Genomic DNA, 18,341 nt, shown 5'->3' with positions numbered 1-18,341 from the left:
ATGCTCTGTTTCCAACCTGGTTGGTTTGTTCCTCCTTAGGCAAGTCTAGTGACCCTCCACTCACTCTCTTTGGTATCCCAAAAATCTTAGTGCATTCTTAACGCTGCTCTAGGACTTGAAGGGCATCCTGCATCAGTGCTGGATTGTTGCAGACACAACAAGACAGGCGTGGCACACTGCATGCCCCTCAGAAGCTCTAACCTTGGCCTCCTCACTAAGCAGAGATGACAGGCATGCACCACTCTGGTCATCTAGCACATTCTTTACTTTCAAACAGTTTGTTTAATCAAGTGAGACCACATATAGCTATTTACAGAAAACGTACAAGATGGTTAGGAAGGTGTAGGGTACTAGCAGGTGGGATCCGGAAAGGCTTTGTGTTGAAAGTGTTCTGGATGGAAAGAGGAATTCTGTGAGGCAGAGGTGAGGAGGTGAGCACTCCAGGTATGGGGACGGCCACATAAAGGCAGGGAGAGAGGAGGCTGAATGCTGCCCGTGAGGGATGGAGAGAAAGCCAGTTAGCTGCATTATAGAGTTTAGGGAGAAGAGTAGTATATAGTGAAGCTGGAAGGAACTTAAAAGTCATACAGAGGGAGAGTTTAGAGTTGATCTTAGAGAAAATAGGGATCCACTAGACTTAGTTGTTTCCATTTTTTGTGCAGGAACTTTTTGAAGAGCATTTTGGGTAGAGACGGTAAAGGGAAACGATCAGGGAAGGCACCAGCTGGTGTAGCAGGACAAAACCTCTCTTTCCCTCCTCATCCTCCTTTCCTCTTCTCCCTCCGTCTGCGCAGGAAGAACGCTCCCGAAGTGAACATAACCTGATCAATATCCAGAAGACCCATGAGCGAATGCAGACAGAAAACAAAAGTGAGAGACGGGGAGAAAGCGTTTGGGGAGGGAAGCTGCCCTGGCGTGTTGTCAGGCCTGTACCTTTCTTGTTGATTTGTGTTCCCCTGTTCATCTGCAGTCTCTCCCTATTACCGGACAAAGCTTCGAGGTCTCTATACCACAGCCAAGGCAGATGCAGAGGCAGAGTGCAAGTGAGTGTGGTCATCCCTAGAATCCCTAGGATTCTTTTTTCCTGGTCCTTGAAGTCTCATGCATACCCCACAAAATTGACTAAAGATGTGGTTCACATCCTAAGCCTTGCTCCAGAAACATTGTTTCTGCTCTCACCCTGGCCCAAATTCTCCTATTCTACTTCCTATTGTAGTCTGTGTTCTCTGTCTTCTTGTCCTTAGGCTGTTTCTCATTCATTCCACATGAGAAGCTACTTCTTTCGCTTAGGTTTATGCATGATTCCTCCCCCTCCAATGACGTTGGTCTTCATCCTTTGTTCAGAAGTTCCCTTTGCTTTAAATGCCCATTCCCTGTTATCAGTGTTTCCTTCATTCTTTTGTTTATTTTTCCTTTCCATTATTGTATCCCCACTCTCTTTTTTTTTTTAATTTCCACCATTTCTTAAATTTTGAAACTTATGTTCATGCCATAGCTGCCATTTGAATGTGTTAGAACTGGTCTGACTTTCTGAATGAGAAAGCAAATGCTGTTCCTTTGATAAAGCAAAGAAGAAACCTTACACCTTCAATGCTACTTGTGGCAGATAAAGCAAGTTTAGGGGACGTTTTCAAGACTAGACATGGAAGCAACTTACTGATTCTTTGTAATTAAACCCTTACAAACTTGTTTGAGAAATAAAAGCAGGGCAAGTGTTTTTTTTTTCTTTTCTCTACTGAAATGAGAAAGGAATCTCTTGTTTTGGGTATATAAGCTAGCACTGTCTGTGCTGATCAGCAGAAAAATGACGCTCTTAAATCCTGGTTCTGGCGGCTGCTGTTACTTCTGGCCCAGCAGGGTTAAGGCATACCCAAGAGGCTACTGAGGGCTGGCCCGGGACCTCCCTTATCTGAGACAGTGGAGGGAGAGGTATGGAGCCATGGCCAGGCAGATGTAGGTACCAGTTCCTACTTGTTCAAAGCTGCCATTTCATTTTTAATTTAGTTCTGCCCTCAAAAAAACTGCTCCTTCCATAAAAGGTGAGTCTCCAGAAGGTTAGGGAGCTGGAAATAGGAAGTAAATTTTTCACCATTTTATTAGAATAGAATCAGAATGGAGAATGTTAGATTTGAGAGAGACCTTAGAGGTCTTCCAGTCCAGGAGGTGGACTGGACCCCTTTGGTAGTCTGGTGAAACCTATGGACCCCCTCTTCAGAATATTTTTAAATGCATAAAATAAAATACATAGGATTACAAATGAAGCCAGTTATGTTGAAATGTAGTCATAAAAATATTTTTAAAATTAGTTCACAGATGAAGATGTTGAAGCCCAGAGAGGGAACAAACTTACCTATAGTCTAAAACAATTTAGTGGCAGGATGCCAGGATTGCAGTTAAAACCTAAGCCCTCCAACTCTATTCCAGTGTTTTGTTTTTTTTTTCCCTCAGCAAGTCATACAGCTTCCTATTTATCCTTATAACATGTCTGGTAGGGAGAGAAATTCTTAGGATTTTTGTCTGAGAGGCATGTATTATCATGCCATTGAAAGAGTTGGTAGAAAAAAACTTTTTTAAAAGGTTTTTTAACTCTGATCAATGATAAACTAAAAGAATGAAGATGAAACATACCAAACACCTTCTGATAGAGAGGTAATGAACTTAAAATACAGAAAAAGAAATACATTTCTGGACATGGGTAATGTGGGAATTTTTTTTGCCAGACTACTTAGGTACTTGAGGTATTTGTTTTTAATTTTTAAAAAACATTCTCAGTGTAAGAGGTGGGTTGGTTCCAGGAGGGGCTGAATAATAAAATCGTTGTTACTTGGGGGAAAAAAGAGTTCAGTTTAAATCCTGATCATTTATCCTCTCTGAGTATTTTTTTATTAGCAAAATAATAAATACCTGCACTACTATCAACCCCAAGGGTGGTTGTAAGGAAAGTGTATATTGTAAAGCACCATGTAAATATGGGCATTAGCATCTTAATCTGTAAGTCGTGGGTAGGATTAGATTAGACACTTTCTCTGAGGTCCCTTCCAGATTTAGATTTACAAATCCTATGAATTATTACTCTCATTTAAAGCTGGGAAGATTTAGGTTGAAAGTAGTTTCATAATTTAAAAAAATTTTAAGTAGCTAAATACCATTGGATTTATAAACTGAAGCTTATAATTTCAGTAAAAATTTCATCCTCAACAGTCAGTGCATAAAATACACTTCCTATTTCTGATGTACTTGTACCACTAGTGGGTGAATGAGACAAATTAGAGAAAATCAAGAATTCACGATCTTAAAGATCGTGATTGTCAGAATACAGTTGACAATCTGTATAGCCAGAAAACAATGCCCTGTAGCCCTTCTAGAAGGATATTGGGTATTGTGAAAGTCCTCCTAGAAATTCCTTATTTGTGAATTTGGTTATGTGCTTCAAAGCCAGGTGGCAGGTAGTGATATCAGAACATCTGGAAAGGCTAACACATTTCATGAATAGCCTGTGGTAACCTGAAGAGAAGATGTTTTGGTATAAGAAAATCCTAGACATGTTTCTTTCCCTTAATGCCCACTTCATGTTGCCTAAGATGATATGACTGATTACCTGACGAGGTGGCAGCTCCTTCCAGGGGCTCTGGAACCCTGCCCCCCGCCCTGTTCCAGCTTCTTTTTCCCCCTAAGTTGGTTTTTACTTCTCTGCTTCCCTTTCTCAGTATACTGCGCAGAGCTCTGGATAAGATTGCTGAGATCAAGACTCTGTTAGAAGAAAGGCGCATTGGTGAGTCAGAGGAACCTTGCCCTATGCAGTGGGGAGAGAGGAGAGGCTCAGGAGAGGTGGGGCTGTGTTTGCCTGCTTCTCTGCCACCCTGGGCATCCTGTCCTTGAAAGAGGGTTGCTATGATTTTCACCTTTGGTGGGAGGTTGAGGGCAGTACTTTTCTCAGGTTTTCTGGTATCTATTCATGGCTTACTACATAGTCTTCTCGTTCTGCATACCACATTTTTCTGGAGGCAACTAGAGCTCTTGCCTTCATTTTGTGTGGTTATTGGTATACAAGTAAAAGCTTTAGCAAGCATTACCCTATCAGCGATGTTCTTGTAGATATATTTAAAAACAAGTCCTGCAGGGTTAAAATCATTGTTGAGCCAGTCGCCAGTTTGTGTCCCCTCAGTGATGCTTCTGATGAAGGCGATGCCATGGGATGGATTTCCTATTGGTCATCTTATTCTTATGCAATCACATGATCATATAGTTAGTAAAATAGTTCTTCATATTTTGGGTTTTTGGCCTTCTGATGGGTCTCTGGAGCTTCTATTTAAATGGTTTCTTTAGATTTCAGTCAATAAAGCATTTATTAAATAGCTGTTGTATGCCAGGCACTGTGCTATGGGATAGACAGAAAAGGAGCTTACAGGATCCTAGACTTGAGGGCATGGAAACAGAAAAGGACAATGTCGGGGACCTCTCTCTGGTAGAATTGGGGTTGGAATACCAAAGGAATGTCCTCTTCCCATTCCCATATTTTTCTCTCCATTGAGAGTATGCAAAACTTTGGAATTAGGGGACAGTGGCTCAGACTAGAGAATGAATTAAACTTAAAAGTCTAGTTATGGTCTTGTGAATAAAATCTGGAAAGGAGAGAGGACCGTAATGTCCTTTGCCTTTAAGTATGAGAGGGCTTCACTTCTCCTTTTCTCCTCCCCCATAGCGGCTAAAATCGCAGGATTGTACAATGATTCAGAACCTCCACGGAAAACCATGCGCCGAGGGGTGCTGATGACTTTGTTGCAACAGTCAGCCATGACATTGCCCCTGTGGATTGGGAAGCCTGGGGACAAGTAAGTGCAGGGGCCCTGGGGAAAGGAGATAAGGCAGAATTTGACTAGCTGGTGGTTTGGAGAATTTAGGAGATTGAGGGTAAGAGTGGAGGTCTCTTTAAAGGGGTACTTTAAGAATACAGATTTGTGGGTTTAGTTGGAGATTTCCAAAGTAGATCTGTTGGGGAGCTGGGATATTGTTGTCAGGGAGAAGTGCTTCTGAGGCAGGAATTTGTAACAAGGCTTTTCCACCCCATAGGCCACCACCCCTGTGTGGGGCCATTCCGGCTTCAGGGGACTACGTAGCCAAACCAGGTGATAAGGTGGCTGCTCGAGTGAAAGCTGTGGATGGGGATGAGCAGTGGATTCTGGCAGAAGTGGTCAGTTATAGTCATGCCACCAACAAGTAAGTAAAAAATGTTTTGTTCTCTTCTAGAATTTTTGTTTTCTTTCCCTTCCTTCTTGGGTTGCTCTTATTTAGTATTAGCCTCCTCAACTCACACATCTTTCCGCCTCATTATTTCACTGTCAGCCTGAGTTATCTCCTGGAGAATAACTAAATCAGAGATTTATTCTTTTTTTTTTTCCGTGTAGATACGAGGTGGATGACATTGATGAGGAAGGCAAAGAGTAAGTGTCCTACTGAAGGGATCACTACAGAGAAAAGGAGAATGGAGGGGTGTGGATCAAGGCAAAAAGCAATGAGTGTGGGTCTTAGAAGGATGAGAGTAGAGAAAATGCTTCTTGGGAAATAGGTCTTGTGTATCTTCAGGGCAGAGGGTTGTGCTTACAGCCTTTTCTCCTACCAGGCGACACACATTGAGCCGAAGACGTATCATCCCACTACCGCAGTGGAAGGCCAATCCTGAGACAGACCCTGAAGCTTTATTCCAGAAGGATCAGCTTGTTCTGGCATTATACCCCCAAACCACCTGTTTCTACCGGGCTTTGATTCACACTCCCCCACAACGGGTAAGGAATGATGATCTGAGGCAGAGAACTCTTCAGTTGTAAATGTAAGAAGTTAGGGTTGCGTTGGTTGGTTCCTAAGTTTAGGATTTCTGAAAGGGCAGAAGAATGGGGAGAACCTTTCGTGTGTTGGTCTTTCTTATTTTGTCTTGACTGAATTGGCGGGGCCACCACGCCTTCTCAATCATTCTTATGTACAACCTTTAGCTTCTTATGGAATCTCAGAGTTCAAAGGGACGTTGGCAGGGTGTTCTTTAGTCCAGCATCCTACCTAGTGCAAGAATCCCTTTGTCAGCATCCCTAAGTGATTATCTGTGTTGTGCTTGGACACATTTGGAAAGCATGCTGGAATTGATAACTGGAGGCCTTGAGACGTGTGTGACTGTGAAGCTGGGCATAGCCTCTTTATCTCAGCCTCAGTTTCCTCGTCTGTCAGATGAGGGTAATACCTGTAGTACCAGCTGCACAGAGTTGTTGGAGGCTCAAATGAAATAATGCAAGTACAGTGTTTTGCAGGCCTCAAAGTCCTGTTAAATAACAGCTCTTATCTTTTCCCAGCATTTAGCATCATGCCTTTCAAAATGTTTGTTGAAATGAATAAAGTTCTAGTGACAAGTGAGCTTTTATTTTGCTAGCTAGACAGTCTGTTCCATCATTTAAGCGCTCTAATTGTTATAAAGTTCTTCCATATATTAAGCCCACCTCTGTGTCCTTGAAACTCGTATATCCGTCTTAGTTCTGCTTGTTGGAACTACGCGGAACATTTAAACATTCTTTCTTTTAGATATTTGAAGACGGCCATCGTGTCCTCCTCCTTCCATCCTCACCCTGCTCTCCTCAGTCTTTTCTTTCAGCTTACTCACAGTGCTTAGCTTTTAGACCCCGCCTCCCTCTTGGTCAGCCTTCTCTGAATGGACATTTAGCTGAGTGCTGAGCAGACTACTCTAGGTGTGAGCTGACTAGTACACCGTGGGAAGCCTTTTCTCACCTCTGCTGCCGTCACACACACACACACACACACACACACACACACCTTTCCTTCCATTGTTATCCATTTCCCCTGAAGACAGAACAAAATGAAATTGCAACGAGTGTGCCAGGTGCTGCTAAAATCTGGGGGTACAAAGTCAGGCAGAACCTTCCCTGTCTTCAAGGAGCATATGTTCTAGTGGGGATAGAGACTAGATATTAGGACTTTCTTGATTATGGGGAGTGCCAAATGATGGAAGATGGCTCTTGAGTTTTCTAGGAAATTTGAGTGTTCTCAGGATGTGCTAGCTTTCCCAAAACCCAAGTTGGAGCCACAGACGGATAGAGGTATATAATGACCGCTTGGTGTAGTCACTGTCAGCCTTGGGCTTTCTGATTCTTCTTAACTTCATTTCCTTGTCTTTAGCCCCAGGAAGACTACTCTGTCCTGTTTGAAGACACCTCCTATGCAGATGGCTACTCTCCTCCCCTCAATGTGGCCCAGAGGTATGTTGTGGCCTGCAAGGAACCCAAGAAGAAGTGAGGTTCGGTTCGGCTGAATCACGGACTGCTTTTCCCTTGCCTTTGTTTACCTGACTCTTCTGCCGTGCCCTTTGAAGGGGGGAATTAATGTATCATTCTCTGCAGACAAATAAATATACAGCCCTGTCCCCCACATCATCTGTTTCTAGGGCCTAATTTCCTCTGACTTCAGTCCATTCTCCAAGTGAGAACTGGGAGCTGTGTGTCCTCCTTTGGTTCTAAGGGTGACTTGTGAACTAGGGTGTAAATCATTTTATTTTTTAGACTGAGACAATGTTTACAAGAGCTGAGCAAAATAAACTCTTTATAACACTAAGAGCGAGTTAGACTTTTTTCATGCTAGAATGCAGGGGAGCTAATTTTGCACGCTGAAAAAGATTATTGTAAGACTAGAATAATTGGGGGCCGATGCAGAAGTAAGGATCGATGACCCTCTCTTGCTGTTGCAATTCAGAGCTCCATATCAAAGTGAAGGTCGGAGCCAGCCATCTTCTTTTCATAGTCAGCATCAAACCTCTCATTCTGGGCTACAGTGAAGGTGTTCTTCCAGTCTCCGGTAGTACCTAAGAGAATAGAATAAGAGATGCCATGAGTGAAAGCTGCTTTCTTCTCCTTTAGACATTGCACATGTCTAGCTTGACAGGAAGTGATAGGTACAGGTTTCCATTGCTCCTCTTTCCCAAACTGCTGCTGCTTCCCTCTGGCCCTCCCACTCTATATTCTTATAATCACTTACCTGTCTGCTATCTGTATCCCAAAAATGCAGGCCCATTTGAGGCTTCCATGAGTACATTTTCTACTCTTAGTGAATTTCAATACATCAGCCCCTCCCTTGCATAGAGCTTACCCTTCCTCATGAAGGGAGAGATCGAGTGGTCCATGATGCCATTGGGGACGGTGGTATAGTTGGCCATGGGGTTCTCCTTCATCTTCTTGAAAGATGTCTGTTGGACAATTCGATCTAGGATATCCTCTGGCAATGATTGTCCCACAAATTCTGTGATCTTCTGAATTTCCCTCTTGGGATCCTGGAGAATGGTGACAGTTGAAGGAGAATTTTAGTTGGGGTGGGTTGGCGAACCCAAGCAGGAGTCACAGGGTTGTGACTAGAGCTGGAAACAACCTCAGAGGCCTGGTCAAACTTTCCCTTCATTTTACAGATGGAAAAACTGAGTGTAAGGGAGGTAAGTGGCTTGTCCAATATCATACAGGTAGTAAGCATCAGAGGTGGGATTTGAACCCATTTCCCTGACTCAAGATCCAGCTCTTGTCTACTCTACTACACTGTCCCACCTGTAATGTTAGAGTGTGGCCAGAGCTAGAGTTAGACCGCCGATCTTTTATTTCTCATTTATTCCTAGTCTTTAGTGTGGGTTCTAACCTGAGGTCTACAGACACTCGAGGGATCTGTGGATACAATTCAGGGGACCCATGAACTTGGACCAATCTCTAACTAAAATCAAGCATTTCTTTCAGTTATTTGAAAACATTCTGAGAAGTCTGCAGGCTTCACCAGGCTGCCCAAGAAGTTGTTGACACACAAAAATTAACTCCAGTTTTCACTACCTAATTCTGAAGGACTAGAGCACTGGGGTCGACAGCCTCAGTAATCCATACTGGCTAATGTCAGTGTTCGGTCAACCAGTGTCAACATCAGTCTGTTCTAGATTTGAGCCATAACAAACTCCCTAACCTATGGTTAAAAAGTCTTTTGGAGAAGATGGGTTGAAAATGATTGGAATGGAATTACTGGATAAAGACTTAAGATGGAAATCTTGGCACAGCCTTCCTAGGCTGGAAGGGTTGTGGCAATGTGAGAAGCATATAGAAGGTTCTCTTCTTGTGCCCAGCCTAAACTCTCAATACCTGTGGTTTGATAGTTTGTAAAGGTGTGGGGAACAAGGATAGGGGGGTGTGGGCTCAGGATTTCCTCATAAATGTTTTCCTAGAGGCGTTGGCAGGGAATGGAAAATGTTACTTAGAAAGGGAAAGTCTTGCCTTCTTCATGTCTTCATAGAAGAGGTAGAGAACTGGGTGCCGCTTACTCAACTCCTGCCATTCCAGTACGTGCTGGTACCAGGAACCATAGGCTACTGATTAAAGGAAGAACAAAAAGTAAAACCTGGCCCCATTCCGCTCCTTTGTCTACACCATCCTCTTAAGCACCTTCAGTCTGACTCCCCACTGAATCATACCTTACCTTTCCCAGTCATAAATGTCTCCAAGAACTCTTCCCAGGTCCCAGGATCAGGGTGTACCTTTGCCATCTTATAGAAGTTGAAATAGGAGACTGCCACATCCTTGGCATTTCTTGCCACATAGATGATCTGGAGTAGGGAAGAGAAGGTCTCACACAGCCTGGTCAAGAGTAGGGATTTGTTCTTTCTGGCATTCCCTATTGGTCCTGATTATTTTTACACTAGAAGGGCTGGTAATCAAATCCTTTTTCCCTCTGCTGCACCCCCCGCCCAAACCCCAAAAACTACTTGGAAGAAGTGTCTTCTGGTGGTATATAGAATTCTCTTCAGCGCCCACTTTCCTCCTTCCATTCTTGGGAGTCTGGTATGGCTGGGAACTCCCTGCTTCCTTCATTCTGCCTTGCATCTTTGCCCATTTACCTTGATTTTCCGATCCAGCAAAGCCTGGGGGAGCAGTGACAGAGGCAGGTGGGTCTTGAGTATTCGAGGTGCAGGTATTTCCTGTAGAGTCTCCATTCCTAAGGCAGAGAATGAGTGGAGTTGGTAGAGGCAATTAGGAACATTATTTCTCCCAAGTCTTTCTTGACTCAGCCAACAGTACTGGCAGTAGGCCTCATCCCATTTTTCCTGTCTCTCTTCCACCTCCCTACATCCACTAGTACATCTTCTGTCTCTTCAACTTCCTTAGGTTCCCACTCCTTAATTTTTCCTGTTTCTTTAGCCCTTCCTGCCTTCCACCCCACTAGCAGTTCAGTTACCAGAGCGGGATCCTGGGGCCTTGAACTCAAGAAATGGCACTCGGTCATAGATTGGGGCCCGCTGGCATTTCTCCTGGTCACCCCCATGGTAGATCATATCTAGGATCTCGCTTACCCAAGTTGTTCCTGCAACGAGAATGCAAAGTAAGGGGAATTAGGAGAAATTCTTGGTTAATCAGAAACAAGGGAGTAGACCTCCAAACTGTAGAGAGGTGGCAGATACTGGAGGACTAAAGACCCTGCAGGGATTGTGAATAGTGCCCAACTGTTAGCTGAGAGGGAAGGGAGCAAGAAGCTGTGGCTCTGGAAGGTTATTGGAATTGGGCTAGGTGGGGTTTGCTCACCAGACTTGGGGTAGGTGCTGATGAGAACATCATCAGGCCAGACCTGAAAATTCTTCAGCAGTTCAATGCTTTCAGCAAAGTACTTGATGAGCGGAATGCCCTTCACAGACACCAGGGGCGGCCGGGAGCCATCTTCGATCTGCTCCATCCTGGAAGGCCAGTGATCAGAACAGAGAGCCATCAGTTACCTTGTTTCCATGGATCCTCCTTTGTATGTTCCCTTTTCTGTGGCTGCTTTCCTCCCCCTCCCACTTTTCCACCTGAGCATACTCCTCTGTCACGGTTATGTGGGGAGACAGACCTGAGGAGTCTCCAGTCCAACCCATGCCTCAAAGGAGTTCCTGTGTACCTTACAAGTAGTGAATGATCCAACCTCCACTTTTAACACTTGTAGAGAGGGACAGCCTCTGCTCCCCGAGCACCAATTGTTCAGGCATTTTCATGTATCCAGTCTGAACTTGTCTCTTTGAAACTTCTGCCTTGCTCCTGGTTTTGCCAACTGGGACCAAGTGGAGCAATTCTAATCTGATTTCTATGTGACATTCCTTCAGATATTTAAAGATAGCCACAGTGTCCTATGTCAGTCAACATTGATTAAGTACCTACTATGAGTCAGGCACCAGGATACACACAAGGAATACAAAAAGAGGCCAAGAGATAGTACCTGCCTTCAAGGAGCTTACAGTCTAATGGGGGAGACAACATGGAGCTAGGTGGCACAGGGGATAAAGGGCCAAGCCTGGAATCAGGAAGACTCCTCTTCCTGAGTTGAAAATCTGCCCTCAGACACTAGCTGTGTAACCCTGGGCAAGTCACTTAACCCTATTTGCCTCAGTTTTCTCATCTGTAGAATGAGCTAGAGAAAGAAATGGCAAATCACTCTACTGTCTTGGCCAAGAAAACCCCAAATTTAAAAAAAAAGAAAACCCCCAATGGGGTCACAAAGAGTCCAACATGACAGGAAATGACTGAACAGGGAAGTCAGGTGGAGTAGAGGAGGGAGGACATTTCAGGGATTGGGGATAACCAGAGAAAATGTGTGGTGCTGAGAGATGAAATATCTTGTTTGTGGAACAGCCAGGAGGCCAATGGCACTGGATAAAAGAGTTGTGTTGGGGGGAGTAAGGTGTGAGAAGAGTGGAAAGGTAGGAGGGGGCTAGATTGTGAAGGACTTTTAATGCCAAGCAGAGCATTTTGTATTTTATCTTGGAAACAATAGGAAGCCACTGGAGTTTATTGGAGAGTGGGGGGAGGTGTGACATGATGATATGTATACTCTGGAAAAACCACTTGAGTGGCGGAATGGAGGGTGGATTGGAGTGGGGAGAGACTTGAGGCAGGCAGACCCAGGCTTTTGCAATAGTCTAGGCATGAGGTGATGAGGGTCTGCCCTAGACTGGTACAGTGTCAGAGGAGAGAAGGGGGCATTTTCCAGAGATGCTGCAAAGATGAAATCAACAGATCTTGGCAATACATTGGATGTGAGGGGTGAGAGATAGTGAGGATTCTAGTGTGATTGATTACTAGGTTGTGAGCCTGAATGATGAGGAGGATGGTGTTCTCTACAGTAATAGGGGAAGGGGGGGGTGGGTCATGGAGAAAAAAGTTTAGGGGGAAAGACAATGAGTTCAGTTTTAGACATGTTAAAGATGTCTACAGGACATCTAGTTTGAGTTGTCTGAGAGGCAAAGAATAGTTTACCTGTCAGATCTATGGAGAAGGGAAGAATTTATGACCAAACGAAATAGAGAACATTATGAAATGCAAAATGGATCATTTTGATTACATTAAATTAAAAAGTTTTTTCACAAACAAAATCAATGCAACCAAGATTACAAGGAAAGCAGAAAACTGGGAAACAATTTTTACAGATAGTGTTTCTGATAAAGGCTTCATTTCTCAAAACTGTAGAGAACTGAGTCAAATTTATAAGAATACTAGTCATTCCTCTATTGATAAATGGTCAAAGGATAGGAACAGGCAATTTTCAGAGGAAAAAATTAAAACTATCTATAGTCATATGAAAAAATGCTCTAAATCACTATTGATTAGAGAAATTCAAATTAAAATAACTCTAAGGTACCACCTTACACCTATCAGATTGGCTACTATGACAGAAGCGGAAAATGACAAATGTTGGAGGGGATGTAGGAAAATTGGAACACTAATGCACTGTTGGTGGAGTTATGAAGTGATCCAACCATTTTGGAGAGGAATTTGTAATTATGCCCAAAGGGCAACCAAACTGTGCATACCCTTTGATTCCACAATATCACTACTAAGTCTGTATCCCAGAGAAATCATAAAAAGGGAGGACTCCCACGTACAAAAATATTTACAGCAGCTCTTTTTGTGGTGGCAAAGAATTGGAAATTGAGGGGATGCCCATCAATTGGGGAATGGTAAGCTGTGGCATATATATGATCGTGATGGAATACTATTGTGCTATAAGAAACAACGAGCAAGAAGACTTTAGAAAAATCTTGAAAGACCGGAAACGAACTGATGCTGAGTGAACAGAACCAGTAGAAAATTGTACAGAGCAACAGCAATATTGTGCAATGATTAACTATGACAGACTTAGCTCTTCTCAGCCATACAATGATCCAAGACAATTACAAAAGACTCGTGACAGAAAATGCCATCCACATCCAGAGAAAGAACTATGGAGTCTGAATGTAGATCAAAGCACACTATTTCAATTTTTTTTCTTTCTCATGGTTTTTCCCTTTTGTTCTGATTCTTCTTTCGCAACATGACTAGTATGAAAATATGTGTAACATGATTGTACATGTATAATCCATATGAGGACAGCTTTGCTGTCTTGGGGAGTGGGGAAGGAAGTGAGAGAGGGAGAAAAATTTGGAACTCAAAATTTTAAAAAGATGAATGTTGAAAACTGTCTTTACATGTAGTTGGGGGAAAAAATACTATTAAGGAACAACAACAAAAAAAAGTTCCTCCCTTGATCTGATCATCCTCAATAGCTAGTGTCCTCCTGTAGCTCCCCTCCCCTTAGTGGCTTAACTCCTTGAGAAAACCAAGTCTATTTTAAGTTTTCAATTCCTGACTCTCCTAAACTCTCGCACTCTGGCTTCTCACTTATTCAAAAGCATGTGCTTTCTCCAAAGTGACCCATTCTTGATTGCTAAATCTAATGGCCTTTTCATAGTCCTCATCCTTTTTTGCAGCACTTGATGCTGTTGACCATCTTTTGCTCCTGGATGCCTCAACAGCTTTTCATGACAAAGCTCTCTACTCCCTCACCTGTTACTGCTCCTTCTCAGTCTCCTTGGCTAGGTCTTAATCCAGGTTATGCACACTAATCGTGTGCCTCTCCCAAGGCTCTCTCCTCTTCTTTTTTCCCTTTATACTCTCTCACTTAGTGATCTCACCAGCTCCCATACATTCAATTATCATCTATGTGCAGATGACGCTCAGGTTCCTCTATGTAGCCATAGTTTTCTCCTGAGCTCCAGTCACACATTACCATTTGTCTTTTCTACATCTTTCCCATAGATATCTCAAACTCTACATGCCCAAAACAGAATTATGTTTATAACTGGGTTCTTTCTCCTTTGCCTGCTCTTTTTAAAAAAAATTTGTTAGCAGCTTATTATTACAATCACCTCTAATCCTGTGGTGCCCCTGGATTCAGGTCCTTTTTTTAATTATTATTTTATTTTTCCCCAGTTACATGTAAAAACAATTTTTAACATTCGTTTTTAAAACTTTGAGTTCCAAATTCTCTCCCTTCCTCCTTCCCCCTCATTGAGAAGGCAAGTAATTGGATATAGGTTATACATGTGTAGTCATGCAAAACATATCCATAATCGTCATGTTGTAAAAGAAAACATAGACAAAAACTGAAGAAAAATAAAGTTTAAAAAAGGTAAGGTATGCTTCAGTTTTTAATATTCAGAGCTTCAAGCTTCAATGTTCAGACACCATCAGTTATTTCTGTGGGGATGGAGATAGCATTTTTCACTGTAAGTCCTTTGGAGTTGTCTTGGATTGCTGTATTGCTGAGAATAGCTAAGTCATTCACAGCTGGTCATCTTAAAATATTGCTGTTACTTTCTACACGGTACACTTCACTTTGTATTAGCCCATGCAAGTCTTTCCAGGTTCCTCTGAGAGCATCCTGCTCATCCTTTCTTGTAGTATATTAGTATTCCATGATAATCACATACTACAACTTGTTCAGCTATTCCCCATTTGGATGTTTCTAATTCTTTGCCACCAGAAAAGAGCTGCTATAAATATTTTTGTACATATATGCCCTTTTCCTTTTTTTTAAATCTCTTTTGGCCTATAGACCTAGTAGCGGTATTGCTAGGTCAAAGGGCATACATGGTTTTATATCCCTTTGGGCATAATTCCAAATTACTCTACAGAATGGTTGGATCAGTTTACAACTCCACCAACAGTGCATTAATGTCTCATTTTTCCCACATCCCCTCCAAATTTTGTCATTTACCTTTTCTATCCTATTAGCCAATCTTATAGGTATGAGGTAGTATCTCAGAATTATTTTAATTTGCATTTCTCCAATCAATAGAGAGTTCAAATATTTTTTAATATGGCTATAGATAGCTTTGATTACTACTTCTGAAAACTGATCATAACTTTTGATCATTTATCAATTGGGGAATGGATCTTATTTTTTATAAATTTGACGAAGTTCTCTATGTGTTTGAGAAATGAGGCCTTTATTGGAGAAATTTGCTTCAAATTTTTTTTTTCAGTTACTATTGCTAACTGCATTTCCCTCTATTTTATTACCCCTCCCCCCATTTATTCTAGTCTCTCTCTCCTTTCACCCTGTTGCTTCTCAAAAGTGTTTTGCTTCTGAATACCCCCTCCTCCAACCTGCCTTCCCTTCTATCACCCCCAATGACAAAATCACTTCTGTTTCTCCATTTGTTGATCTTCATCCCAATGTTCTCCATCGTCCTCTCTCTGTCTGATTCCAGGACTTCCTCACATGAGTATACCTAACAAGTATATGATGCTTTGAGGTTTGCACCAAGCTTATCTCATTTAAATATTTTCTCATTGGATTATCACAACTCTATGAGGTAGGTGCTATTTTCATCCCTATTTTCCACATGAGGAAACCAAAGCTAGGAAAGATGAAAGAACTTGCTGAGGACTGCATAGCATAGTATCAATACCAGCATTCAAACTGAGGTCTTCCTGATTCTAATTCTGCTGATTTATTCACTCTGCCAGTACCTCTCCACCACACACACACACACACACATTTTTTCTCATCCTGTGTCTTTTGAATAAGATATACCATCCAGAACCACATTCCTATCACAGATTCCATCCCACCAAATCCCAACAATACCTGCGAAGTCTAATTTGCCCAGGATCTCTAGTTCATTTTTATTGTTGCCTAAACTTTGTCTCCTGTGAATTTCTGGATGTCTCAACTGCTATTCTCCCTTCACTGTAGCTACTCTCTGTGGTGTCTATGATCAATCTCCATTATTGCTAGAGCTTTTCTTTCCACTCCCAGTCCCTCCTTAGAGTCCTCCAGCCTCGCCACCCCTTCTGCAGTTGCTTTTGAATTTCCTTCTGGATATGCTTGGTTACTTCCATAAATCTAATACGCCAAATCCCACTTGATTTTGTTGTTTAGACTTAGAGTGATGGAGAGAATGTTAAAAATGAATATTAAACTTCAGAGTGTGACAAGCTACATTTTTCCCCCTTAAGAGCCAGATGTTAAACATTCACAAGCATGATTCCTATCAGCAAATTGAATTAGACAACATTATTTCTGGGTTAGAGTTTAGTATTATAGTATGGACTCAACCCAAGGCTGTCAGCAAAACAAAACACTGGGCAGATAACAAGGGAAATAAGCCCTGGGTTAGCAGTAAGTAAAAGAAATAAGCCCAGGGACAATAGATCTGAAGGCAAGAGCCGAGGTAAACGCTGAAGGTATGTGTGGTATGGGAGAGGGCCAGCAATGTTGGGAGTGGAACCTGGAGAATGTTGAAGGGTGTTGTAGGAAAGAAGAGGGGGTAGAGCCATCTATTAGAAGTGATAAAAGTGTGCAGAATCCATCCAGAAAGAAGGGGTGCGAGCCTCTCCCTCTCTAACTCCCCTCCAAGCTCTCTAGTCAATTTACTAACCTGAGTTTTCCAGGATCTGGGGATGTGCTGGTAAGGAAATCAGTGTCTTTGGAGAGAAGACCGAGGAGTTTGGGTTGCAAGGTTTTGTGGGTCTAATATGGGCGGGGTAGAAATAACTAAAGGGGATGGTACTTAGATTTAGCTGAAAGAAAAGGGAGGGGCAAGAGGAAACTGAAGATGTTAGCCAACTTCTCTCTCTGACTTGGCTTGATATATAACTTATAAAAAGTGAGCTAAATCGAGACAGTGGGGAATGAAGGGGACAGGGCAGGATGCCATGATTCTGAATTCTTGTCAAATCAAGACTTTTTACGATTCTTGGTGCTGCTGTGATACCAGAACATTTGGGGTTAATGAAGGCATTTCAGTCCCCTTGCACAATCACCGCCCTCTCCTTGCACTGCTCCTACTCCCCCTAGAGTGTTCTAGTTTAAGAATCGGGCTGGGCTTAGGGGTCTTTCTCACTCTGAATGACCAGGAGGAAGTCATGAACCTTTTTGAACCTTTTTGGCTGAAAAAAAAAATGGGTTCAATACTTGCACTACCTACCTCACAATGTTTTGAGGACCATGCACAAAGTACTGGATAAGGATGCATAAAAATTAAGAATATACGATGTCAGCTCCTTAAGGGAAGAGGCTGGGTTGGTTTGGTTTTTTGAGGGGAGGGAGAGTGGTCTCTTTGTATCCCCTGCTCCTGGCAGAATGCCTAGCACTCAAAAGATAACTGTCTATGAATTGAATTTTATCATTTAATCAAACTGCACTACTTGCTGTTCTTGCATGGGGAGTGCAGTTCAGAAATAGGCTAAGTCATGACCTGGCTGCTCGCAGGAAGTTAACAATTTAGCAAAGGCAACAAAAATACGCATGACACAGTGTTTGTAGCATTCTTTTAAATTGCATGTTACAAACTGTAAATGATGTGGTAGGACTTGAGAAAAGAGAGATCTTTGAGAGTTAGAAAGGTCTGGGAAGATATGTATTACGGAGGAGCTAGGACTTGTAGGATTCAGACAGGCTGAAGGAAAAGGTGTCTAACCCCGTGAAATAGCAGGAGGAAAAACAAGCATGCAGGTGGCAACTAGCATGATTTTCTTTTGTCTTTAATTCCATTTTATTTTCAGTTCTGAATTCTCTCCCTCTCACCTTCTCCTCCCTCACCCATTGAGAAGTGAAGAAAAATAAAAACTATTACAGATATGTATAGTCAAGCAAAACAAATTCTCATTACTCATGCCCAAAAGAAAAAGAAACTATAGCATGAAATTCCCATAGAATATTGCTTAGATATCTCATAGGAGACTGAATATAAGAGCTGGAAGGGAGCTTAGACCCCTACTCTGATCCCCTTGTTTTTCAGATGAAGAAACTAAAGCCCGAAGACAGGCAGTACATTGTCCAAGATCGTGGTGGGATCCAGATGTTAGAAAATAGAGGAGGAATACTTTTGCAAAGTTGGGAGTCATTGAAGAAGTCTGGACAGGTGAATGATTTGATTTATGTTCAAGGAAGAGTGTATCTGATGTCCCCAAAGCCCTAGTCTGAGAGTTCAGTTACGAGCCTTTTTTTGTAGCGAATAACAGTAGTGGCAACAGAAA

The 18,341-nt window shown here is 42.4% G+C and overlaps 2 protein-coding genes across 4 annotated transcripts in view; one reads left to right on the top strand and one right to left on the bottom strand.

Moving 5' to 3' along the window:
* The window catches only part of SGF29 (SAGA complex associated factor 29), a 37,019-nt gene extending 29,411 nt beyond the window's left edge, over window positions 1-7,608 (top strand). For all 3 annotated transcript variants that reach the window (XM_036738010.1, XM_036738008.1, XM_036738009.1), the window contains exons 3-10: window positions 795-870; window positions 971-1,043; window positions 3,708-3,772; window positions 4,703-4,832; window positions 5,071-5,217; window positions 5,406-5,441; window positions 5,621-5,783; window positions 7,177-7,608. In XM_036738010.1, coding sequence (XP_036593905.1) covers window positions 795-870; window positions 971-1,043; window positions 3,708-3,772; window positions 4,703-4,832; window positions 5,071-5,217; window positions 5,406-5,441; window positions 5,621-5,783; window positions 7,177-7,293 — 807 coding nt within the window. In that variant the 3' untranslated portion in view covers window positions 7,294-7,608. The remainder of the gene's footprint in view (window positions 1-794; window positions 871-970; window positions 1,044-3,707; window positions 3,773-4,702; window positions 4,833-5,070; window positions 5,218-5,405; window positions 5,442-5,620; window positions 5,784-7,176) is intronic.
* SULT1A2 (sulfotransferase family 1A member 2) lies at window positions 7,580-16,848 on the bottom strand. Its single transcript, XM_036738007.1, has 8 exons — window positions 16,742-16,848; window positions 10,593-10,741; window positions 10,249-10,374; window positions 9,911-10,008; window positions 9,493-9,619; window positions 9,291-9,385; window positions 8,140-8,320; window positions 7,580-7,855 (listed from the first exon to the last, which is right to left on the bottom strand). The coding sequence occupies exons 2-8, from the start codon at window positions 10,738-10,740 to the stop codon at window positions 7,743-7,745; spliced, it is 888 nt and encodes a 295-aa protein (XP_036593902.1). The 5' UTR covers window position 10,741; window positions 16,742-16,848; the 3' UTR covers window positions 7,580-7,742.
* Window positions 16,849-18,341: the final 1,493 nt, after the last annotated feature.

This window comes from Trichosurus vulpecula, chromosome 9 (assembly GCF_011100635.1).
Source record: "Trichosurus vulpecula isolate mTriVul1 chromosome 9, mTriVul1.pri, whole genome shotgun sequence".
In the NCBI taxonomy this organism is placed as follows: domain Eukaryota; kingdom Metazoa; phylum Chordata; class Mammalia; order Diprotodontia; family Phalangeridae; genus Trichosurus; species Trichosurus vulpecula.
This window is presented reverse-complemented; position numbering and strand designations above follow the sequence as displayed.